General features: G+C 37.4%; 1 protein-coding gene across 2 annotated transcripts in view; it reads right to left on the reverse strand.

The window, feature by feature from the left end:
- Positions 1–906: 906 nt before the first annotated feature.
- The window catches only part of USP32 (ubiquitin specific peptidase 32), a 257,843-nt gene continuing 232,821 nt past the window's right edge, over positions 907–25,928 (reverse strand). For both annotated transcript variants that reach the window (XM_036754084.1, XM_036754083.1), the window contains exons 28-34: positions 19,578–19,664; positions 18,589–18,709; positions 6,233–6,424; positions 4,969–5,260; positions 4,117–4,541; positions 3,565–3,657; positions 907–3,199 (exon numbers count right to left, since the gene is read on the reverse strand). In XM_036754084.1, coding sequence (XP_036609979.1) covers positions 3,026–3,199; positions 3,565–3,657; positions 4,117–4,541; positions 4,969–5,260; positions 6,233–6,424; positions 18,589–18,709; positions 19,578–19,664 — 1,384 coding nt within the window. In that variant the 3' untranslated portion in view covers positions 907–3,025. The remainder of the gene's footprint in view (positions 3,200–3,564; positions 3,658–4,116; positions 4,542–4,968; positions 5,261–6,232; positions 6,425–18,588; positions 18,710–19,577; positions 19,665–25,928) is intronic.

Genomic DNA, 25,928 nt, shown 5'->3' on the forward strand with positions numbered 1-25,928 from the left:
TTAGCAGATAATTGCTAAAGAATATTGAATTAGAAGTGACAGCCAGTTTAGTGGAACCAAAAGCAAGCACTAGATTTCCTTTATTCAGTGAACAGCACCACCCTGTGGCAAGTCTGGTGCTTGTAGAATGACAATTGCCACCAGCAGTTTAGTAGAGTATTACCCTCATAAAATGGCATGTTGTTCCGTCTAACAAATGGGTTTTAACTACTGCCACATTTTACATTATTCCATACAACTTTGTTCTGTGGTTAGAATAACAGAGCTGTAGGCTTGCCTCTTGTCCAAGCTTTCTGGGTCAACTACTGCTCTTTGTTGGAAAGGGCCAGCTATGCCATACATGTTTGACGTGTGCTTCATGGAATTCTATTTATGTACTCATCAATCACAGAGATAAGGCAACGTAAGGGTTTTTAAGGTATTTCTCAGACCACCCTCTGCCCCCCATCTTCAGCTACTTTGAACACTGAGAATAAGTTTTTCCTTGCCCTGCCTCAACTCATCTTCAGGACAGTAAGCTCCCTGAGGGAAGGGTCCAGGTCTGGTTCTCCTTTGCACCCCCTCCACACGGGGTATGACAGACAGTCACTCAGAACCTACTCGTTGATGGCATGGAGCTGGCTGAATGGGGCCTCCGCTCTGCTCAGGACAGTTCAGACAGCTTGCTCTGCTCCAGCTTCTCTGATTTTCTTCTGGCATTTCCTGAGAGGAATGCCTCTCAGCACCTTGTTATTCTCCCAGTACAACTATTTAAGGGTGGCTTACTGGAGGACTCAACATGGACTCTAAATGCCAGATAGCTATTACTCACAACATAAGATTAACACATAGTCACTGAAGAGAAAGGTCTTAGGTGACTTTCTACTTATATGCCAACAACCATTAAAAAAAAAGGCCACACACAGGTGCATCCACAGTATTTAATTTGTTGTAATAATAGTTACAGATAAACAGGTTCACTCCATATACAATTACTGATGCTTTTTTATACAGTTCATATTTCAATACCATCAACACTATTTTATTTACACTGTGTTTATATACATTGACATCTTTCTAAAGTCAGTGCATTGTCAATAAGTTTTATACAGTAATTTACAAAGTGAATGTAATTAATATTAATAGTTAATTTAATAAAATTTCTGCTAATTCATGAATTAATTTAATTAAAAAATAATTACAACCAATATAACAAACACAGATCAAATAACATTAGTAGATTGTGCTACCTGCTTAAATAAAACATTGGTAAGGAAATTATTGAAAAATCTTTTTACTTTTTCATGGAGCTTGTCCAAGTAGGAATAGACAAAATTTTTGTGTACTGAAAGTTCTGAAACAAGAAAGTCTGCATTTTGTTTTATTTCACCAGCCTCCTAAATCCTGCTGTTTACTTATGTCACCTTATTAAAATAAAATTTCACCCTGAATTGGTAAGATTATCCTTTCCATGTGAAATGACAGTTTTTTCAATCCTTATTGGAAAAAAGATTGCAGGCAGATTAAGATAATGCTGCAAAATGCATGAAAGGGAAACTGCACATTAACCAGTCTCAGAAATCAGAACACAAATGTGGATCCTATCAATAATCGCTTCCCACCTCTAAGGAAGGGTGATGGAATTTGGTAGTGTGGTGATTAATGGACAGTCAACATGTCAGGATTAAGTCAAACAAAGGAAGGCTGAAAAAAATAAAACATTTACTTCAAATATATTTAAAAACATCAACACTGGAAAAATGTTAAAATGCTGTCTCAAATAAATAATGAATATGCCTTTCTTCCAGTCCTGACTAATTAGAGAAACAATGAAGACCAAGGGAGTCACAAAATGTTATGACTAGTAAATATAAAATAGCCCTAAAAATTTACAAAGGCCAAAATAGGGACAGCAATTCTTTACTTTATAAATGAAATAATGCAAACCAATAGATGATTTATTCTATTCCAAGTGCTGAATGATAAAAAATATATTCACCAATTTCATGAGAACTATCTAGAATCTATCCATGTTTCGGTATTGTGTTGTTTTTAAATTTCATAGTAGGGAACAAAAATACTCTTCTAGTTACTTTAGAGCCACCAAATACGAGGCTTTTTGAACAATAAGCTGTATGAGTTACGGGGTTTTTTTAAAGTGCAAAATTAAAAAAACATCAATCACAAAACACAACCTAGCTCTTGATGCAACTTTCCTCCCAGGAACCTTCTGTGCAATACGTTTTGATACATGGTGAAAAATCGCAAACATCCCCCAGCATCAGCCGCCAAGAAATAGATGCATGTTGGTGTACCCTAAACCAAAGTGCCTCTGCCTGGACAACCATTCCTCAGATGCCTCTTCCTACACACAGCTGCCCAAAAGCCACCAAGCCACGGGCTGGAGGTTACACAACTGAGAGGAAACCCTTTCTGGGCAGATCATCACACGTTTCTGCCACCAATGATTTAGTTGTGTTCGAAATACAAAAACAAAACAAAAAAGCAAGATAGACATAAAAATAGTGGCAAGATGGTCTAAAAAAAGGGTCCATGCCAGAGTCACATATATACCTTTTCATGATCGTTCTTTCCACATCTTGCCAATATAATGGAATAAAACTTCAGGAAAAAGGAGGTAGCAAATCATGTCGTCTCCAGACAACACTACAAGGTTTTTGTTTTATTCTTATTCTAAGGAGACCTTTCGTATTTTGTTAGGATAACCAGTAGACTCTACACTACAGACTAGCTCTTACTTGGTCCTAATTGGCTGGCACGCCAAACCATTTTGTTTACCAGACAATGGCAGGCTTTGTCACTCCCCATCAGAGAACTTGTGAGAGCCTGTAGTGAGATATTCCCAAACAAAAACAATCTTATCATTATGTTAACAGCTATTTAATTAGGCTTTTCATTTTGTGCTTCAGGGTCACAGGATAAAATAACTACATTTAGCCTGCCCACTTCAGTGATGCTTTTGACAAATGTTAGCTGCAAGGAGTTGTTTTCTGATGTCCCTTGCCTGACCGGAAGAACCATGGGTTTACTGTAACACACAGTACTTTTTGTAATCGGACTCAAAGTCTTCATCCATGCTGCTTGTGTCTGCCATCTTTTTGCCATCGATCTTTGGCAGAAATTGTGCATAGTCCATCCCCTGTTGCTCATAGAAAAGAATGTAGGCAGAGTCAGTGTCAATTTCATCTGGGTGGAGTTCCTGAAAAGGAAAAAGATACAGCCAATAAAAACCCTGAAACCAAACTGAGACCTGGATTCTCCAGGGAAGAAAGCTTGGTTTCTCTTAATCTACATAACACTTTAGCTAGGTTAACTACTTTTAAAATCAGTATTTAATTTGTAAGAGGAAAATGCAATTATTTAGAAAACATTCTGATTAGAGATGAATGTAAAATATGACATTTGAAATAACTCTTCATTCCTGACCCTCTCCTATCCATAATGAAGGCAGCTTTATGTATTTTAACAAAAGAAGCTATTTTTCAATTCAACAGAATTCATCATTTGGAGTGTTCCCTGCCCCGCTTCTTTTTTGCCTTCCTATCAAAGATCTGAGGCAGTTACCTTGCAGCTGCTGTCATTGTAGCAGTACCACTTGTTGTTTGGGTTTTTGGCATAAGTGACATAATGGCCCCCACCCATAATTCCTGAATGGCACTGAAAGAAATAAAGAAAAAAGTGAAAGCAGGTTAAAAGTCATTGTAGCTGGAACTAAGATTTCTCACCTTTAGGTCATGAAAGAATGGTCTAGAGTCAGTAAGTATTAAACCACTTGGTCAACAGACTACTTCAGTAGGGAAAAACTTTCTGGGGACCATCTATTATAACCATTCACCACCACTAATCCTCTCATCTCCTCATCCTCCCTGCAAATCTTGTGGAACTTTTGCCTGGGTAAACAACTATCAATATGGTTAAATTTGGCAGGGGGAGTTTATTTTTTACTTTATATTGTGGATTAAAATTTGTATGGCAAAGTACATGAAGAACAAAGTAAAATACAAAACCTTACAGTTGTGAGTGACTTGAATTTTGGATCTCTCTTTCAGAAGTGCCAAACTAGAATGACCCAAAGATCCCTCCGTGATCAAGGACCCCATTTCATGGCCCACTTACTGAAATTGCATATAAGTTGTAAATAGGTTTGACATAGACATCTTCTCTTTGGTCATCCATGCTGTCTTCCTCACTGTGGTTTTCCATATGACCATTGCTGCAGCCATTGTTATAGGAATCATGCTCATAAAGGAATCCATTGGCCAAGGTGGCCTCGTGATCTTGAAGAGTGAATAGCTCAGGTTGACTGCCACCTAGCACATGCCCCCTACTCATGGCATCTGCTAGCTCAAAAGTCTGGTCAGTGCCATTCTCTCTACTGGCATCCAAGTTCTCTTTGCTACTTGAGAGTTTGTTTTTGCTGCCAATTTGGGGCAGCCGGAGCCGCCCTTTGCTCCTTCCTAAAGTCCGTGGGCTGCTGTTTGGGCTGCTATTTTTGCTTGAGGGACAACTGGTTCCACTTTTTCTTGCTAAAGATGGAGAACCTGTAGAAGAGGATAAATTTACAAGAATCAATTTATCCACTAAAGCTAATTCAGGAGCCAGTTCAAATTCCTACTTGCAAAGAGGATGAAAATACTCAGAAGAAACAATTTCACTTACTCTACTACCAGGTTTCTCCAAACTGAGGTTTATAGAAAAGTAGAAAAATCTTAAGACATGATGGTCCAAAGGAGAGAGTATGCTGAAAATGTTCTAGATGAGGATGGGAAAGTGAAATATTTCCGTTTCAATTCAGCATAATAAAACCCTTAACCTACACACTCTTCTCTCTTGCAATACATTAGACCAAATCGAGGGCACGTATCAAAAGAAAAGCTCACTGTTTCCAAGAATCCCCCCAAAGTCCACCTGGTGTCATGGTAAGGTGACTCAAAGAGGTTGTGTTATCCCTGCCACAAATATCCTTACCTTTTGTATTACTGATGATGTTCCCACTGAGCGAGGATGGGCTCTTGCTCAGCATATCCCCCTCCCCAGTGGCCCATGTATTCTGGGGATCCACTTTCTTTACTTCTCCCTGTAGAATCCGGGGTTCAGAAAGGTCATCCCCTTGGGGTGTGAGTAGTTTTCGTTGGCACAGAGCAGGATCTCTCGGTACAAGAAAAGCACTGGGGTCAAAACTTTCACGAGGAAATTTAACAATTTTCTGCGACTTTATCCATCGACCATTCACAAACTGAAATCGTTTTAGGTGAATTATCTGGAGGAAAAACAGCAAAAGCACTTGTATTTAAGTGTTGTGACCAAGGTACCCTTCTAAAAACAAAATTTTGAGATAACGATTTGGAAATTTTGGAAATAACAATTGCTTTTCTACTTGCACAAAACATCAAGTATGTTTTTCATGCAAGACTTTAACTTTCATTAAAGAGCTTTACTATTCACACTTGGTGTGTTCACAAGTTATTTTCCACTTACCAATACAATGTGACTTTTTGAACTATTTCACAAACAACCTCAAGACTAAGAACTTTTGAAATATTACCCCTAACCTTATCCAAAAAGGCTTTAGAAAATCCCAACTTCCTTGAATGTTAAGAACTGCCGTGGCTGTATTCTTTAAAGATGTGCAAGTTTGGTCACCCAATACCTAAACCCCACTGCTCAACTTCATATGCTACTTCTAACATGAAAAACAATCGCATATACACCTTTTCATGATCCTACGTCATTCACCAAGTGTTTGAAAACATAATTCATAGGCCAGTGTCACAAAATCCCTTACAAAGGCTGGTTTTTCCTGTGGAAGGAAAAAGCCCCAGTTACAGCCCTGAAGTACATTTTTGTCTTAGGGACTAAAGAAACAGGTTTCAAACTGTGAATGAAGTGACACTTTTGATAAGAGAAGAAAGAAACAGGAGATGTGAGATATTCTTTTACTCCTCTGTAAAGAAGATCAGGGAGCTTGGCTTCAAAAAAGGTCAGCTCTTTCATTTGCAGAAATACTGCCTAGATTACAAGCCTCTTAAGAGCAGAGACTATGCTTTATTCAGCTTTACATTATCCACAATAAACTGAAGAATATACTTTTTATCTAAGAAGGTTCAAATAGATATTTTCTGAATGAATAAATGAATGAGTACTACTACTACAATAAGTTTTCTTTTCAAGTTGAGTGAAAATGGTCACCTGATTTGCTCATTGTTTATATTTGCTTAAGCCAAGAACATACCAAAATTGGGGGGAGTCTCCAAAGATCCAGCTTTTTGGTGGCCAAGCAATGGGTTTTGCACTTGGAACAGTAATACATCTCATTCTCTCCCAACTCCTCCTCATTGGTGAAGGCACACAGACAGTTGTCCAGGTTGATGGGCTCTGCTTGTGCTCTCCGGCTCTGCTCTACACTCTCATGCTCTTCCACAATCTAGATGGAAACAGATAATGAAGAAGGTTGGGCCAGTCTGTTTGTATGTAGGATGTCAATGCCCACTTGTAATCACAGGTACAAAACTGACTGTACACTTTGACCCAGTGATCCCACTCACTAGAGCTATATTCTGAGGATGTTATTCAAGTGGAAAATAAAAACTTCCATCTGTACAAAAATATTCATTTAGGTTTTACCCATAATAATAGTGAAATCTGGAAACAGTCTAGATGTTCAATAATTGGGAAACGGATGAATTGTGGTATATTACTGTAATGTAATATTATTGCACCAAAATTGACAAATAGAAATTAATTTAAAAAACAAAACAAAACATGAAGCTTTATAAGAAGTAATGCAGAGCAAAGCAGCTAGGTGACACAGACAGGATACCAGGACTCAGGAGGATGAACCTGAGTTCAAATCCAGCCTCAGATACCTATTAGCTGTTGTGACCCTGAGCAAGTCATTTAACCCCTATTGTCTAAAAAAAAAAAAAAAAAGTAATTTGGAGCAAACTGCCCCCCCCATCAGAACATACATACGCATTAACCACAACCATATAAGAACAGCAACAAAATCTAATACACAGTAAAAAAGATTAGTAGAGAACACAGAAATAACTGATATTATTTTATTAAATTTTTTTTCTTTGTGTGTCTAGATGGCTTTTTTTTTGTCCTTTTGATAAAGTAAATAGTTTGTGGAAAAGACAAAACAGCTCACTGGAGAGAATACTAGACTTGGAATTAGGAAGATCTGAATTCAAATCCTGCCTCATTCACTTACTAGCTATATGACCACTTACCCTTTTCTTAGTATTCTCATCTGTAAAAAGGAAGGAAGGAACTGAGTTTCTATTTTACAGATTAAGCGTAAGATGGCTCTCAATTCTGGAATGTAGGGCAGACAAATGGATGCTGTAGGTTCTTTAGAAGCTAGAGGGAGAGTATATCGTATGTACAAATACCAAACTCAGAATAATCAGGAAAGGGCATAGACAGGATCACAATTCTGGAATGTAGGGTAGACAAATGGATGCTGTAGGTTCTTTAGAAGCTAGAGGGAGAGTACATCGTATGTACAAATACCAAACTCAGAATAATCAGGAAAGGGCATAGACAGGATCACAATAGGAAGATAGTCTACCAAGGCATTAAGCCCCACAGGGCATGCTTCACTTGCACATTTGTACCACATACCACAGAGTTATTACAACACTATGTGAAATGTTACTTGTGCTTACCTCTCATATGGGGTAAGAGATTGTGATAAAAGGAACAAAGAACTCCCTGAGAAATCAGTTACTCTTACTGAGAACTGCTTCAGGCACATCACCTCAAACCTAAGGAGTCTTGTTAACCAGCAAGTTGTGTTTGCTTGCTTGCTTGTTTGTTTGTAAGGGGAGAGAAAGGATAGCTATGTACTGATAGAGAAGAAGGAAAAGACAAACATTTTATTTATTCTTTCCCTATACCTGGGTTATCACTTGATGAATCAAGCATTACAAAATCAGGATGTCCCCTGCTCTAAATTGAGAGACAGGTAAAGTTCCAGAGCAAAAATACTGGTACTTCTACCAAGTAACATAAAGATCCTTATATCTAGGAGCTGAGCCCAAAGTCTTATAGGCAATGACTATTTTTTTTCTTTTGGAGAAAGGTCAAACATATGTTGCATGTTACCATTTAAACATATGGCTGCTCCTACCTATCTGTTTTCTTTTAGACTACATCCCACATTGCATTGTTCACAAAGGCCCATACATATTTTCCTTCTTTATGAATTCTCTTATGAGAATTTTTTGTAAATATGAAGGCCAAGACTAACCCTCTGTCTTTATTTGCAAATTTTACAAAATTTAGACAGTTTTGTACAGAATGTGTTCTTCTGTTAAGAGTCTTACTTAATATTAAAGGGAACTTGAGTCACAGGAAATGGTTTCCCTCACGAAATAACTTATTGAAAAGGGGGAATTTTGGAAGAAACAAAATTTTAAGAAAAATTTGGCTTGATTTTGGGTCTAGATTTTAACAGCTGTTACTTTTTTCATGAACATCTATGGCTTTCATCATCTTCTAAGTTGTTCATTCACCTGAAAAGGCTGTATGTTTCAAAAAAAAATTAATGCCAACTAAAAATTCCCAGTTAATGTCTGAGGAAAGCACATATAATGGAAATTCTTACATACTCTTTGCTGGTGTAAGGGGATCCACTTTCTTCTTTAAAAAATGAGCATCAGAGGGGCGGAGCCAAGATGGTGGCTGGAAAACAGGGTCTTGCTTAAGCTCTCCCCCAAATCCCTCCAAACACCTGTAAAAAATGGCTCTGAACAAATTCTAGAGCTAGAGAACCCACAAAATAACAGAGGGAAGCAAGTCTCCAGCCCAAGATGGCCTGGATGGTCGCTGGGAAGGGCCTATCCCACTGTGCTGGAAGCGGGGAGCAGCCCAGCATGGGCTGCACCAGGAAAGACCAGGCACTGAGGAGACGGGGCAGAGCAGGCTGTAGGGCCATGAATCACTGAGGTGTGGAAGCTACCAGACTTCTCAACCCATAAATGCCAAAGACAACTTAGCAGGTCAGTGGAAAAACTGCTGGATCAGGGAGAAAGGAGTGTGCTGTTGGCCCCAGCCCTGGGGGTAGCAGAGGTGGTGCAGTGCATTGGCCGCAGCAGGAAGCTCCTGCGGCTGCTTCCAGAGCTCCAGCTGTTGTTGCTTCTGGCCTCAGGCCTGGTGGGAGGAATTAAGCAGTGGATCAGAGCAGGAATGCAGGGAGCACTTTGCTGGAGCAGAGGCAGGGTTCTCTTGCTTTGCCCTGCTTGGCAGTTCTTGGGGGAGGAGGAGCGCTGGTGTGGCAGAGCTTGCTGTGTAGAAGTAGCTCTGAAAACAGCAATGCAATGCCCCTGAAGCTTGGGACACAGCATGCGTCATTCTGAAGGCAGTCATATCCTAATAAAAACTATAAGGGTCAAGTAGTTGGCTGGGAACATGAGCAAGCAGCAGAAGACTCAGACTATTGAATCTTTATTTGGTGACAAAGAAGATCAAAACATACAGCCAGAAGAAGTCAACAAAGTCAAAGAACCCATGTCAAAAGCCTCCAAAAAAATATGAATTGGTCTCAGGCCATGGAAGAGCTCAAAAAGGATTTGGAAAGGCAAGTAAGACAAGTAGAGGAAAAATTGGGAAGAGAAATGAGAGTGATGCGAGAAAACCATGAAAAACAAGTCAATGACTTGCTAAAGGAGAACCAAAAAAATACTGAAGAAAATAACACCTTAAAAAATAGACTAACCCAAATGGCAAAAGAGTTCCCAAAAGCCAATGAGGAGAAGAATGCCTTGAAAGGCAGAATTAGCCAAATGGAAAAGGAGGTCCAAAAGACCACTGAAGAAAATACTACCTTAAAAATTAGAATGGAGCAAATGAAAGCTAATGACTTAATGAGAAATCAAGAAATTATAAAATAGAACCAAAGGAATGAAAAAATGGAAGACAATGTGAAATATCTCATTGGAAAAACCACTGACCTGGAGAATAGATCCAGGAGAGATAACTTAAAAATTATTGGACTACCTGAAAGCCATGATCAAAAAAAGAGCCTAGACGTGATCTTTCAAGGAATTATCAAGGAAAACTGCCCTGATATTCTAGAACCAGAGGGTAAAATAGAAACAATCCACTGATTGCCTCTTGAAAAAGATCCCAAAAAGAAAACTCCTAGGAATATTACAGCCAAATTCCAGAGTTCCCAGGTCAAGGGGAAAACACTGCAAGCAGTCAGAAAGAAACAATTTGAGTATTGTGGAAACACACATCCGGATAACACAAGACTAGCAGCTTCAACATTAAGGGATCGAAGGGCTTGGAATATGATATTCTAGAGGTCAAAGGAGCTAGGATTAAAACCAAGAATCACCTACTGTAACCAGAACGGCCTTTGTTTTCTTTGAGTGACTCAATTTATCTCAGTGAGCTTTACTAGGTGCTAAGCCCCAGGCCCAAACCCCATTAGGTGTTAACATAATCCATGGGCATGTGAACCTCCCAGCATCCTAAGGGGAGGGGCCAACTCAAGAACCAATCACCAGAGCCTGAGCTCTGGTGATTCAGATGATGTTTGATGTCTGAAGCCCCATAAGAAGGGAGGACACAGCCATTTGTGTGGGGTTCTGGAGATGGTGTTGATGAGGAGACTCCGGGCAGCTGTAGCTAAGGAGCCCTCCAGCTTGTAAACCCGGATGCTGAAAACTTTGTTGAACTCTGGTAACTATGTGTTGGGATCTGAATCAGACAAAGTCTGTTGATGTTTGTAATTTATTTGCATTTTGTTTTGAAGTTCAGGGTGTTGGCTTTTTCCCCTGAACTAACTGAATGATATTTGAATGCTGAATTAAAAGTAAACTTGTCAACCCCTTCACCTTGCTTTCCTTAATTAAGCAGATCAGAAGAACCTGTGCTGTTGGCAGCTTTCTGGGTGCTGGCTGTGGGTGAATCTTATACCCCACAGAAGCTGCTAGCCAGATTGTGGAAACACCTACCCAGCAAAACTGAGTATAATACTCCAGGAAAAAATATGAATTTTCAATAAAATACAGGACTTTGAAGCATTCTCGATGAAAAGACCAGAGCTGAATAGAAAATCTGACTTTCAAATACAAGAATCAAGAGAAGCATGAAAAGGTAAACAGGAAAGAGAAATCATAAGGGACTTACTAAAGTTGAACTGTTTTATTTACATTCCTACATGGAAAGAGGGTATTTGTAACTCATGAAACCTTTCTAGGTATTAGGGAAGTTGAAGGGAATGTATATAGATAGATATAGATATAGACAAAGGGCACAGGGTGAGTTGAATATGAAGATATGATCTCTAAAAATAAATAAATAATTACAATTAAGGGGTGAGAGACAAATATATTGGGAGAAGGAGAAAGGGAGAGATAGAATGGGGTAAATTATCTCACATAAAAGTGGCAAGAAAAAGCAACTCTATTGGAAGGGAAGAGGGGGCAGGTAAAAGGGAATGAGTGAATCTTGCTCTCACCAGACTTGACTTAAGCAGGGAATAACATACACACTCAATTGGGTATCTTACCCTACAGGAAAGTGGGGTGGGGGGGAAGGAGATAAGAGAGGAGGGATGATAGAATGGAGGGCAGAGCAGGAGAGAGGGTAATCAAAAGCAAACACTTTTGAAAAGGGACAGGGTAAAGGGGAAGAAAACTGAATAACGGGGGACAGGATAGGATGGAGGGAAATATAGTTAGTCTTTCACAACATGACTGTTATGAAAGTGTTTTGCATAATGATACATGTGTGGCCCATGTTGAATTGCTTGCCTTCTTAGGGAGGGTGGGTGGGGAGGGAAGAAGGCAGATAATTTGGAACTCAAAGTTCTAAAAACAAATGCTGAAAAAAAAGTTTCTTACATGCAATTGGGAAATAAGATATTTTATGCCATCTTGGGGCGGGGGAGGGTAAAATGGGGAGAAAATTTGTAACTCAAAATCTTGTGGAAATCAATGTTGAAAACTAAAAAATATTAAATAAAGACACAAACAAAAAAATGAGCTTCAGATATATTTTGCCTTCTCCCATTTCCAGAAAAAGATCATTTATCAAGCCTATCCTTTACGGTTTATGCTAAACTCATAAAGAATGTTGGGGTTTTTTTTTCCTTTTTATTGCTTATACTCTGTTTAGTACAAGCTATGTACCTAGATAGATAGCTTGGTGTAGTGGACGGAGAGACTTGAAGCACAGAATACCTAGTTTAGAGTCTTGCTCCTAACAAATGATGGCTGCAACCCTGAGCAAGCATTTAACTTTTCAGTGTTCTATATAACTCTATTAACACTGTAAGTTGCACAGAACATGCTGACTTGCACTGGTGTAGGAAGTTCCCTCACCTGGGAATTCCCCAGGCTAATTAAATCATAGATCCAGTCACTATCCTTATCCTATGCAGATAGGAAAGGAAGAAGATTGGAAAAACATGCGTTACATTTATCTGGAAGCTCTCTTACATGATAAACCCTTTCTGGTACATGTCTTAACCACTGGATTCCCTACTGTCTTATCAAGTCTAAATTGCTTGATAAGATACCACAGACTGTTGAAGGAATATGGTATTAAGAACACCTGCCTTATACTAAAGATAGAGAATGAACCAACAGGTTTTATGATATGAGGTTGAGAAAAACCACAGATATTAGAGCTAGAAGGGACCTTAGAGAAGTAAATTAGTTCAATCACCTCATTTCACTGTTGAGGAAACATTAAATAAAAAAAAAATTAGATTCCTTCCCTATGGTTATAGAATGAGTTAGCAATAGCTAACTTGCTAACTAACTTTAGTAAAACCTTCTGACACCTCATTTGGGCTAAGTAATCTACCTTCCTATGACACACTACAAAGGAACAAATGGGATGCAGAAAGTCAGGAATAACAATGGAGAATGATACTCATCTTTTTTTGCCTTTTAAAATAACTTTTTTTAGTTCTGAAGTTCACCACCACCAAGAATAAATGATTATTTCAATATGCACATTAGAACATAAATAGGATTACATATATCAGACTGCAAGACTCCATTTTATATGGTTTGTTTTTTTTTAAATGTATATGTATATATACACACACATTTATATACATTTCAATATATATAAATGCACATACATACATTTTAAAATGTGTGTATACACACATACATGCACACATAAAAAATAAATTACACATATTACTTTCAAAACTGTCCTACTTGGATGCTCTCAGAAAAATCTGGAAAGACTTACATGAACTAATACAATGTGAAATGAACAGAATCAGAAAAACACTGTATACAGTAACAGCAATATTGTATGGTGATCAACTGTGAATGACTTAGCTATTCTCAACAATACAATGATCCCTGAAGGACTTATGTTAAAACTGTTTTTACATGTAACTGGGGAAAAAATAAAATATTTTCCTGTTTGTCTATGCTTCCTTCTGAATTTCTTTCTATTCTCTTTTGTGCAACATGTTACAAAGGACTTTTTTTCTGTTTCATCACTATTGTTAACCTGCCCCCTTCTCCAATTAAAAACAAAAAAAACCACCTTTCAACAAATAGTTGAGTAAAACAACAAATAGTTACTTAAAACAACTTCACACAATGGCTATGTCCAAAAATGTACGTCTCTTTTTGCACCCTTAGTTCATCACCTCTTTGTGAGTAAAATTTTTCATCACAGAACTTCTGGAGACATAGGTGGTCACTGCTTTGCACAGAGTTCTTAAAAAATTGTTTCAGTTCTGCTAACTTCACCACATACCAGTTCATACCGACCTAGAGTCTCTAAAACCACCTCTTTTCTCATTTCTTAGGGGGTAAAAATATTCTATTATATTCATACATCACGGTTTGTTCAGCCATTCCCCAACTGACGGGTACCATGTTCATTTCTTTTTTCCTTTTAATCTTTCCCCCAAGGAGAAGTTTGTTTTGCTTATGACTATTTCCTTCTTCATATTATCCTGCCCATTAATACTACCACCTCCCCATCTCCCACCCTTTATCTTCCTGTTGAGTTTGATCTATTTCTATATCAAACTTAATATGCGTGTGTTTTCAATCATTTGTCTAAACCATTTGTTTAACAATAAAGAGGTTCATATGATGCCTGTTCCCTTTATCCTTTTGCCACGTTTATATTTGCTTCTTCTCATGAATCACCATTATGAGAAAAGCAAATTGTATCCCCCTTTTTATCTTTTCTATAAGGTATTTGTATATTCCTTTTATCACTCCCTCCCCCGACCTTTTCCCTTCTTAAAATCCTCAAATCCAAACAGATACCTCTCCTTTTAACTCTCTTAATACCCTTTGGAGACATTAAAGTTCAGAAGGGAAATTTGCAATGTCAGCATAACATCATACAGCTACTTCCAGCTGCTCAAATGAAGTTACCTTTTCAGATTTCTCTTGAATTCTTTTGTTTGCATAAAACACAAGCAGATAGCAGAGTGGATCAAAAACCAGAATCCTACAATATGTTGTTTATAAGAAACACACTTGAAGCAGAGACATATACACAGAGGAAAGGTAAGAGGGCTGGAGGAGAATCTATTATGCATCAGCTGAAGTAAAAAAAATCAGGGGTAACAATCATGATCTTAGACAAAGCAAAAGCGAAAATAAATCTAACTAAAAGAGATAAGCAAGGAAACTATATCTTGAAGGTACCATAGACCATGAAGTAATATCAATACTAAATATGTATTCACCAAATGGTATAGAGCATCCAAATTCTTAAAGGTTGAAAGCTATCTTTTGCCTTTTGGAATGCTATGTTCCAAGCTCTCCCACCCCATTTTTAGGAGAAGCTACCAGGGCTTATATGAGCCTGACTATATAGATAGGTCCTGATCAGTATAAATAATTAATCCTTTGAAGTATCTCAATTATTTGAATTCACACTAATTATGTGTAAAAATATGGTAATTGGTTCCAGATCAAAGAACTAGAAATGATCAATGTTTGTAGCCTCTTGAAGTGAAAGAATTTTGAGAATGATAAATAAGCATTGGTTTTCATTAAAATACCCTTCAACATTACTTCCCAATAAAAGTGTTAGGCAATCCGTAAATATTAAATCCAGGTTGAGTTTTTTTTCTTTCTTGGTAATGTATGTTCTGGAAAGCAATCTTTTTCAGAATAAGCCTGTTTTAACCACATTAAAAAATGTGTTAATCAATACATTCATCTTTTTTTCTATTATTTAAAACATTAGGATATTTAACTGCTGTGACCTCATCTCTACTAGCTGTCTCTGTTATTATTTTAATATCATGCCAATGTATTTAATTTTTAAAGTGATCAAACCTACCAATTCTTGCAGTAAAAGTTTCTTTATTATCTACTTCATTTTCATCGTGTTTCACTGTCTCAAATAAACCTGTATCATTGTATGAATGGGAGCTCTAGGAGCAATGTCTTTTTGATTACAATCCTCAATCCATACAGCTAAAAGACACTCCATTTCTATCACTGTAACACTTCTTTTTCTGATAGTCGTTTGCAAACCAGAAAAAGCTGATGCAACTTTGCTTTTGCCTTTTTTGCTTTTGCCTTTTATTTCACCTGCATGCTTTATAGTATTTCATATTGTAGATTCAGGCATTCCAACATCTCATCATTTACTATTTTGTTCCAATGTAATTACAAGTCTCTTCTTTGTTGTTCTGGCAGTGTTTTCTTCTGAAGTATTTTTCCTTTTGTCCATTCTGTTAAGGGGTCATTTAAAAAAATTACAACTGTTGGTAACATGGTATGTTACACATCACATCCACACATGACAAAAGGCAAATGCTGACCGATGAGATAGCAGTGTGTTAAAATCCTTGACTAGCTCACAATGAATCACATTATTTGAAGTTCTGGCCTGAGTTAAATGTGATCTAGTATCATTTTATAATTCTCATGAAATTGAATTTTGCATCATTAGAAGCTGGATTAATTATGATGACACAGTTGTAGCTCCTTGGTACCTGAAATTCTTTTTGGGTACTTGTGGCACTTTTTTCTCTGACATGAATACTATGGATTTTGGATATGACATTCTTGGAAATTTTCCTTTTGAAGTTTTGTTCAGGAAGTGATTGGTGGATTCCTTCTGTTGTCATTTTGCCCTTTGCTTCTAACAGATCTGAGCAGTTTCCATTTATGATTTCTTGAAAAATTAGTGTCTAGGCTATTTCTTTAAAATAAAAATTTTCAGGGTGTCCAAGGATTCTTTTTCTAATTTAATCTTTTCAATTAACTAAAATTTATTTTTTCTCTTTCTTACACCCTCCCCTCAATGGAAAAAAAAATCCTTAAATTCTTTCTCCTTGACCTTTTTAAAAGGGTCAGTTGTTTTTTATTTCAGATATCTTTAATTTTATTCTATTTTTCAAAATTTTGATTTGTTCTAATATGTATTGTTACTTTATAGTGGCTTGCTATATTTGCTTGCTTTCTTCTAATTCTCAAGGAGTCCATTACTTGGATAAGGTTTACCAGTTTCTGTAATAAGACATACATTTGCCTTCCAATTCTATTGAAGTTTTTTTTTTTGGTTTGTTTTTTAAACCTCTTGCTTTGTTTGTTCTAGGTATTCATGTAATTCTTGTTTGAAAATCCACTTTCCTCCCTCGAATCTCTGGCTTGCTATTGTTACAGAAGCACCGTCTCCTTTTGTTTGAGATTTTGAAGCACTTCTGGAGGTACAATAATTCTTTATAGTAGTCTCTGCAGCCTTAGTTCCTGAACTGGGGCTTTGTGTAAGGGCTAGGCTGTGCTCCCTGGTAGGCTTTTAGGTGGAATGGTTAGCCCTTTATCACTTGGTTTCGATCTCTTTGCCTCCTAGAGTTAGGGTCCATCTGGATTTCTGAGGTTCAGAATGCTTCAGGGCCCTCTTTGGCATTTCAGGTCACTGGGCTAGGAATCATAGCGTACAGGACTATCATTGTTTGTGTGCTGCTGCTCTTGGAGGTTTTGACATTTCTAGCTATGGTTTCGAACTACTCTGAGATTTTCCCTGAGGAGCCTCTACTCCTGTTACCTCAGACAAGACTTGTCTCAAAGGCTATTAGTATTATTTTTGGACCATTTCTAGTCCTGCTTGGCAGCTTGTATTCCTAAGTGTGTGTGTGGCTGGGGGCGGGAATTGTGGGCTTCTGGCTGATTTTTTGTATAGTTCTTGGGTGGAAGAACTTAGTGTAGTTTTTAATTATATATCTTTTTCTCCCCATTATATTTCTTGATCAATCTGATGCAAATTTTGAGTGGAGTAGATATAGGGGAGCTGATCTGCCTGCCAGAAATCTGTTTTAATTTTGTACATCAGCATCATTTTGGTAAGTGTGGAGAGGAGACTTGATTCCTCTAATTGTTGACAACCTAAATTTCCTCAGAGGTTGCAGAGCCAAGAAAGAAAGAACATTATCTCTCCAAATAGCTACACTTCTTCCAGCTAGTTCCCTAGGTTTTCACCAATTTAAGGACAATAGCCAATAAAAGCCTTTCAACAAGGTAGACTACCAGACTACCAGGTCCAGAGCTGGTAGAACACCCCAATTCTCAGTAACTTAAGATGGACTTAAACAAAACATGATTAATCACTTTCCATGAAAGCTGAACATCAAACTTACTAACCAAACTTATGGAACTGACTTGGAGAAACAGTTAATGAAAGCAGTTTGCAAACATGGAACATTGATATAGTCACTTTTTCTAGCTAAGACAATAGCCAATAGAGTTGGGATCCAAAAGATCTCAGACAGGCTAGCGCAATAGCCTAAATCTGATGAGATGAAATTCAAAAGGGATAAATATCAAGTCTTACTCTTGAGTCCAAAAATCATCTTCATAAGATTAGATTGCTCATTAGAACGAGGGGGTCAAAGAAAAATGATAAGATGGGAGAGGTACAGAGAGTTCTGAAAAAGGTCTGGAAGTTTTAGTGGTCTGCCAGTTTAATGAGTCAGTTGTGTGATGTGGCAGCCAAAAAACTAATGACATATAGGGCTACATGAATAAAAACACAGCTTCAAGGTGACCACATATGGAACACTGTTTACTTCTGGCTACTATGGGTTAAGGTCATTAATATGTCAGAAATTCTCTAGAGGTAGGTAACCAGTATGATGGAAAGTTTTGAATCCATGTTATAAGATGATCAGCTGAAGAAATTAGGCATGTTCACCCTAGAGAAGACTGTACTACACTGTTAAATCAAAGATGGCAATTATAGTTTGAGTATAACTGGGCTAAATGGTTTTTAGTTATCAAAAACTGCAGCCTCATGCTGGCCCTTAACCAACTTGCAAAAGGCATTTGCAACCCAAAGTTTTCATTCTGGAGTTTCTTTTCAGTATTATTCATAACTTTTAATGGCCAAATATAATTATAATTAAAGTAGTATAGCAGACGACAGAAAAGCTCAGACAACACAAAGCCTGAGTACTATTCAGAGAATCACTGATTCTCTTCCTTGTACTAAGATACGCTCACAACAGAATGGCATGATGTAGTTAGAACAGAGGGATAATTTCAAAGCTAATAAAAATGCTTTTGAGAATTAAGACCTTATAAGGTACTGAGAAGGATCTGTCTAGTATTTTGTTCTTACTCGTTCCTGTGATGTTTGGTAGCGAAGGTGAAGAGCTGTTGGGTCCCAATCCACAGCAATATAAGCATTTCCAATGAAAGCTCTGTCTTCAGCACAATCAATTTTACAGCCTCGGCAAAATCTAAAGATAAATAAAAACTTGGTGAAAAAAAGAGAAATTGTGAAGGAACTCAGTTTTCAGATTATAAAAGCTCATCTTCTGCCTCTACACTTTCTTGCTTCCCTTGTAATCTATTAAAAACAGTCTTAACAGACTACTGACAATTGCATTTGGCATTGGATCACCAAAATATGGAGCAATCATTTGGTAAGCCAAATAAAAATATGAAATCTAAGAAAAGCAAATGAGGGGACAGCTGAATTGGAATATCTGAAGCAGAACAACCCTGAAGCAAACTACATTCTGCTGCTTAATTCTCTGAAACAGAAGGATTTACTTAGTCCTAGCAAAACTATTTTATAAACATGGAAAGAGACATGTCAAGCAGTGTACCTAATATAGTTAAAAACAGAGTCAGAGGCTAAACTAGGGTCTCTGCTTCCTGGCATACACTTAGTTTGCTAAATCTATATTTATATAACAAGGTGATACCTACATAACAAGTGATTTTCTTGTCTATCAGTTTAATTTTTAAAATTTCTTTGGACTAGCAACATTAAAACAATCCCTTTACATCCTACCAAACGTAGAATGTAAAAGTAGTCTCTTGAATGGGTCTAGGTAGCAATGCTATTTGCTAAACTAACGTGAGCTTGAAAATAAAAAGTGAAGTGGGCTGAATAATGTTCTCACAATATTAATTTGTCCCAAAAGCCATCTGTCCCTGCATAAGATGCCAGCACAGCCTGTAAGAATGAGTGGTCCTTAAGTTTAATTTAAGCTTCTCTTTCTCTATTAACCTCTAAAGCCTTGAAGCCTATTAAAAAGTTATTATTTGAAGCATCCACTCTGCATTTCCTTTCATTGGATAGCAGGAAGGACAATTTACCTGTACCATGGACACCAAGCACAGGAGTTTCCATCCTTCTGCACAACTCTTAGTGTGAATGGATACTGATACCCCATGCTGTCATCACTAAAACAGAACACACACACACATACAACATAAGAACCGTTCTAGTTTTCTGCCCAGCTTCTTCCCATCTTCCCTTGGACTAACACTTAGAGGAGATATTTGTCAGAAAAAGCAAAAAGGTTCCTTTAACCCTATTAAAGTAGTAGGGCATGGCATTAAGTTCATGGTTCAATGAAGCTCACTCCAACCCAACAATTAACTAATGGCCTAGAAATTGTAGTACAGTTCTAGTTACATTTGATAGTGAGACGTTAATGTTTGTTTTATAAGTTGGCTTAGTAGGCCAGCCACATTAGGTTGTAACCATTTACGTGCGAAGCAGTCTAGGCAAATATTATGTACCGAATCAATCACCCAGTCCTACAACAATCATTCTATCAAGACAAATTAAATTCACATGAAAGCAAAGTGGATAAACCCTTTCATGACAAGGGCAGTAAAACATTACAGAAGGTTGGAAATCCAGTCATTTTTGAAGGTGCTTGTTAACTCTTCACACTCAGAAGCCCTTCTGTTATGAATGGCAAGGGAAGTTTTGACTCATTGCTAGTATGTGTATTCCTCTTAAGTTTCTGTAGGTGTATGTTGCAGTAATATTAGGGTGCAGTTAAGTCTAGTATAATTTTGGAACAAGCAAAGATACTGTCATGTTTGAAGCTGGTTTGTCCTTTGCCTACTTTTATTGATATCCAAACAAAACAACTCCTTTTCTGGTGATGAGAATGGGGTCCTGTTAAAGCTGGACAACTTGAGCACTAGGCCTGATAGAGTTTACAGCTCCATAATCAAAGCTGCTGACGTATACCTGCTGTATAAAGACAAAACCATGTATGGCACTCTGAGCAAAACATGAAGAAAACAGACGATACTGAGGATGAGGAGAGCTGAATTCCAGTCCTTGTTCTGGCTCTACTCACTATGTGACCATGGGCAAATCACATCACTTCCAGAGGCCTTAGATTGCTCATCAGAATGAGAGGGTCAGACAATTTCATCTCTAAGATTCCAGCTCTGACATTTTGTGACTTTTAGGGCAACCTTCTAAAGAAAGTGGCGGTGGTGGAAAATTTACACTAGACCATCAATTTGTCTAATTATTTACTCTCTCCAACAGAAGTACACAAGGAATAAGATAAATAATACCAAAATACTTTTTAAGACTTATCTGACATAAATTTTTACCTTTGCTTGGCTATTTTATCATCTGATAAAGGGCATATTTATGGTAGCAAATTTTACATCACAGCAAGGACAAAACCAAAGCACCATATCTAGGTCTGGCCACAGTAACTGATCACCAAAACCCTATAGCAGAGAGAAATGAGGTAAGAGCCAAAAGGGAACTATTGGGCTTAAAAGTGACTACCAAATCCAGTTTGTTCCAAGGTGGTAGTTCTGTTTGAAGACTCACTAAAGTTCCTTGAAAAATATTCCGAGCAGGTCGAAATCAGTCAAAATATCAAGGGCCAACTAAAGTAGATTTCATTCTTAAGGCAAATCAATCTCCTTTTAAAGTTATTTCCTTATTTAATGGAGGTAGCAAAACTGGCAACTGGGGGTGTGCTGATATTCTAGGTTACTCTTCTTTGTTATCATCCCAGCTGTCCAAGTTTTTAAATCTATATATCAAATATAGATTAAAATGTTTTTCCCCCTCCAGATATCTTTTCTAGTAATACAATTCTGGATATGCCTATTTTCTCCACTCTGACTCACTCTTTAAGAACTTGAATTAGTGAGCCCTTTTCTAACAGATATTAGCCACTAGTAATCTTTTATGCCTCAAAGTATAGAAGCTATTAAAGTAATTTAAGAACCAGTAGTAATTTTAATCTGAAGACTTTATCAACATAAAATTAATTTAGAGCTGGAAGAGATCTTCAAGACCACTTAGTCTAGGGGTTCTTGATATTTTTGTGTGTGAACCCTCTGGCAGTCCGGGGAAACCCTTTCTCAGAGTAATGTTTTTAAATGCATATAATTCATAGGATGAAAAGGAAATCAATTATACTAAAATATAGTTATCAAATTATTTTTCTGAAAACTCATGGACCCCAGGTTAAGAACCCTTGATCTAGTACAATCCTCTCATCTCACAGATGAGAGAACTGAGGCGTAGAGATGAAGTGACCTGTCTGAAGTCACACTAAAGCCAGGATTCAACTCCCCACAAACAAAGGGAGCCCATGGCAATAACAAAAAGTACAAAACCAGAGCATCTGCAATTCTCCACTAATTCCCAAAAAGAGAAAAAAAACAAAGAACAACAAAAACAAAAAACTAGTCACTTTCCAATGGTCTAGAAAGCAATGGGGCTTGCCTAAAAATTTGGAGTTTGGTATTTTTTTTCCAGCAAAGGGGAAGATATGAGAATACCAAACTGGGAACAGGGACAAAACTGACCACAGTATCAAGCTGAAACTGAAAGCAGAAATCTTTACGAAAAGCAGCAGCACACAACATGGTATGGTTTTTAAAGGCAAGTAAGTTGCATGTGCTGGTGACTGTTCTTTTTCCCCCTCCCCGCCCCCCTCCCCCCGGGCATTTCTTGAATCTTGGCAAAACTTTCTGGCTAAACGAAAAATAAAGATCTCATTATAGGCATGCATGGTCCAACAAAACAAATGTCCACATTAGCCATGCCTGAAAATGTATGTCAATCTTTGCATTCATCACTTCTCTGGCAGGAGGTTAAGTAGCATGTCTCATCTTCAGTCCTCTGGACTTGTGGTTAATAACTGCATTGACCAGTGTTTAAAAGTCTTTCAAAGTTGTTTTTCTCTGTGATGTTGTCATTTATGTAAATTGTTTTCCTAATTCTTCTCGCTTTTACTCTGTAGCAGTTTATAGCAGTCTTCCCAGTTTCCTCTAAAAGTGTCCATTTTGTCATTTCTTATGGCATAATAAAAGTATAGTCACACATCGTGATTTTTTTAGCCATTTCCCCAATTAGGACACTTGTTTTAGTTTCAATTTTTGGCTACTATGCAAACGGCTATTATAATATTTTTATATACACAGGAATTTTTCCTTTTTTCTGACCTCTCTGGGGTAGAGGCCTACTAGTAGTACAGCTAGGTCAAAGGGTATGAACAGATTTTTTGGAGGCAACCAGGGTTAACTGACTTGCACACAGCTAGTTAAGTGTCTGAGGGCATATATGAATTTAGGGCCTCCTGACTCCAGGGCCAATGATGTATCCACTGCGCCACCTAGCTGCCCCTTGTTTAGTAACTTTTGAGGCATAGTTTCAAACTGCTTTCTGGAATAGCTGGGATCAAATTGCACTACCAACCATGTGAGTGTTCTGCAGCCTCTCCATGTCATTCCCTCTTCTGTCACCTCTGCCGGTCTCAGGGTTGTGAGGTAAAACCTCAGAGATACTTTAATTTGCATTTCTACAATTAATAGTGATTTAGAACATTTTCACATGATTATGACTTGGATTTCTTCTCTGAAAACTGCACATTCACATCCTTTGACCATTTATCTTACTGAGAATGGCTCTTAGTTTTTATACATTTTAACCAGTTCCTTAGATATCTTAGATGTAAGATTTTATGTGATCCTTCCCCTCTCTATCGCTTGTATCCATAGATTTAAAACCTAATTTCTTCTGTGTCCCTCTAATTTATTTGTGATGTAACCTTTTATACCTAAGTCCTGTACTAATTTGGAGACTGTCTTGAAATATGATGTGAGTTGCTGGTCTAACTCTAATTTCTGACAGACAGCTGTCCAAGTTTTCCCAATAGTTTTTGTTAAATAGTGAATCCTTCCCTACTAACGGGGGTCTTTGGGTTTATTGGACATAATACTATTGTCTGCGTTTGTTTGCTTCTGTATACTGTAATTTGTTTCAGTGATCGACCTCTCCATTTTGTAACCAGTACCAGTACCAAAATACCAAATCATTAATGCTTACTGCTTTGTATTACAATTTGAGGCACTGATAAACATAGCTCTTCTTCCTTTTATTCATTATTACCCTTGAGATTCTTGACCTTTTGTTCTTCCATATGAATTTGACTATCATTTTTTAAGCTCTATAAAATAGTCTTTTGGCAGTTAGATTGGTAAAGCATTCAGTATATTAATTTAGATAGTTTACTGTCATTTGTAGCATATTAGTTTGTACTACCAAGTACCAATTAAAGTTTGTCCAATTATTTATATCCCTATTACTGGGGATATAGTTGGATTCATGGATAACAAATATTTTATAGCTTCTATAGATATTCGAATTGCATTTCTCTCTTTAGCTCTTCCTGCTATGTATGGTTTTTTTTTTAAATGACATATAGGAATGCTGATGATTTCTATGGATTTATTTACATCTTACAAGTTCACTGACTTTGTTAATTGTTTTTTGGTTACCTCTTTAGGGTTTTTTAAGACATAAAATGGGACTAGGAAACATAACTGCTTGACAGTATTTTTTTTAAGTGACAGTACAAAGCTCAGGTGGTTAAGTGATAATGTACTTTTTCTGACCAAACAGTTCAAAGAGCAGATGAAAAGAGTAAAGTTGTTTGTTTTTTAAAGTAAATGCTGGCGATCAAAGGTCATCTTTGCATAGACTATTCCCCCCATGCTTAGAATGGACTCCCAATTCACCACTGACTCTGTCTCCCCAGTTTCCCCTCAAAGCTCAGCTCAAGCATTACCTTCTCCATGAGATGTTTCCTGATCCTCCCAGACACTAGTGCCTCTTCTGTCAAATTACTTTGGCTTTATTTTGGATATACTTATTTTCTATGCAACTGTATATGCACATGTCATTTCCACCAAGAACACATAAGCTCCTTAAGAACAAGTATTGTTTTTTTTTTATTTCTCCCTCGTATTCCCAATGTCTGGAACATAGTATGTGCTTTACAAATGCTTGTTGACTGACACTCCACAACTTATTAATGTCCTTCCTAAAACACAACACTTAGGATTAAATATAATATTTCAGGTGTTGTCTGAACAGGGTAGAACACAGAAGACCTTAATCACCTCCTCATTCTGTAATTACATTCTTTAATTTAACTTCTCAATTTAATCAAAGATCACAATAGTTTTCTTCACTGGCTATATGTTTGACTAAAACTAAGTTTTCACTCCACTAAAACTCCCAGATCTTTTTCAGATTAATTGCTGTCTAACTATGCCTGGCCCATCTTACACATGAATAGATACTTTTTTGAACTTAAATGTACGTCTTTATCTTTATCCCTATTAAATGTCGCCTTATTCAATTTAAGCCCTTAGATCTAGTTTGTACAGATCTTTTTTGAATCCTGACAGTCACCCAATGTGTAGGCTATTCCCCTTTCCCATATCTCAGTTTTGCCTTATCTGCAAATTTAATAAGCACACAATTTACATATGCCTTTATCCAAATCATCCATAAAAATGTTAAATAGTAACAGGGCCAAAGACACATCCCAGGACTGCTTCCCTAGATATCTGCTTCCCATCTAACACTAAGCTATTAATGCACTCTCTGGATTTGGCAATTCAACAGGTTCCATATCCAACAAAATGTACTACCACCTAGACTACAATTTTTCCTTTTTTCCATACAAATAGCATAAGACACATGAAACGCATTGTTAAAACTGAGGTAAACTGTATCTACAGCACTCCTTGTGAATTTCAGTTCATTCTGAGTTTTTGTATTCTTGGCACTATTCTTATAGAAACATCATGATTTTCTATTATGCCTTTGTTACAAGGCTCTTCTTCCATCTCCTTTACATGTCTCTTAAAATCCAAGTTGTGTGATAACTTAGACAGCTCCTCCTTCTTCTCTTTACCTTTGTGTCCTGAGAATGTTACTTGTAGGCACTTCCTATCTTGGGCTGACCTCTCCTTTAGAATCTCAATCTGTGGGACTACCCATCTCTTTGCCGAACACTCTGAAACATGTTCTACCAAAATCTCATGGGTATGTTAGCGTAGTTCCTCTTCTCTAGCATTAATTCTAAGACAGAGTAGTGACTTCTTCCCCAAACTCCTATCCTTTTCACTCCATCAACCAGAAATGAAGGTGAGTACAGTAAAAAGGATACTGAGGACCTTGGTTCAAATGTCACTGATTTGAATCTCATCTCTGCTACTCATTACCTGTGTGACTTCAGGCAAATCACTTAACTTCTCTGGGACTCAATTTCCTCATCTCTAAAATGAGGAAATTGGATTAAATGGCCTTAGGTCCCTTCTAGCTCATAAATCTATGATCCTCCTTGCTGAGAAGAGAATTTACCTTTGTTAGTC

This window comes from Trichosurus vulpecula, chromosome 4 (assembly GCF_011100635.1).
Source record: "Trichosurus vulpecula isolate mTriVul1 chromosome 4, mTriVul1.pri, whole genome shotgun sequence".
Classification (NCBI taxonomy): domain Eukaryota; kingdom Metazoa; phylum Chordata; class Mammalia; order Diprotodontia; family Phalangeridae; genus Trichosurus; species Trichosurus vulpecula.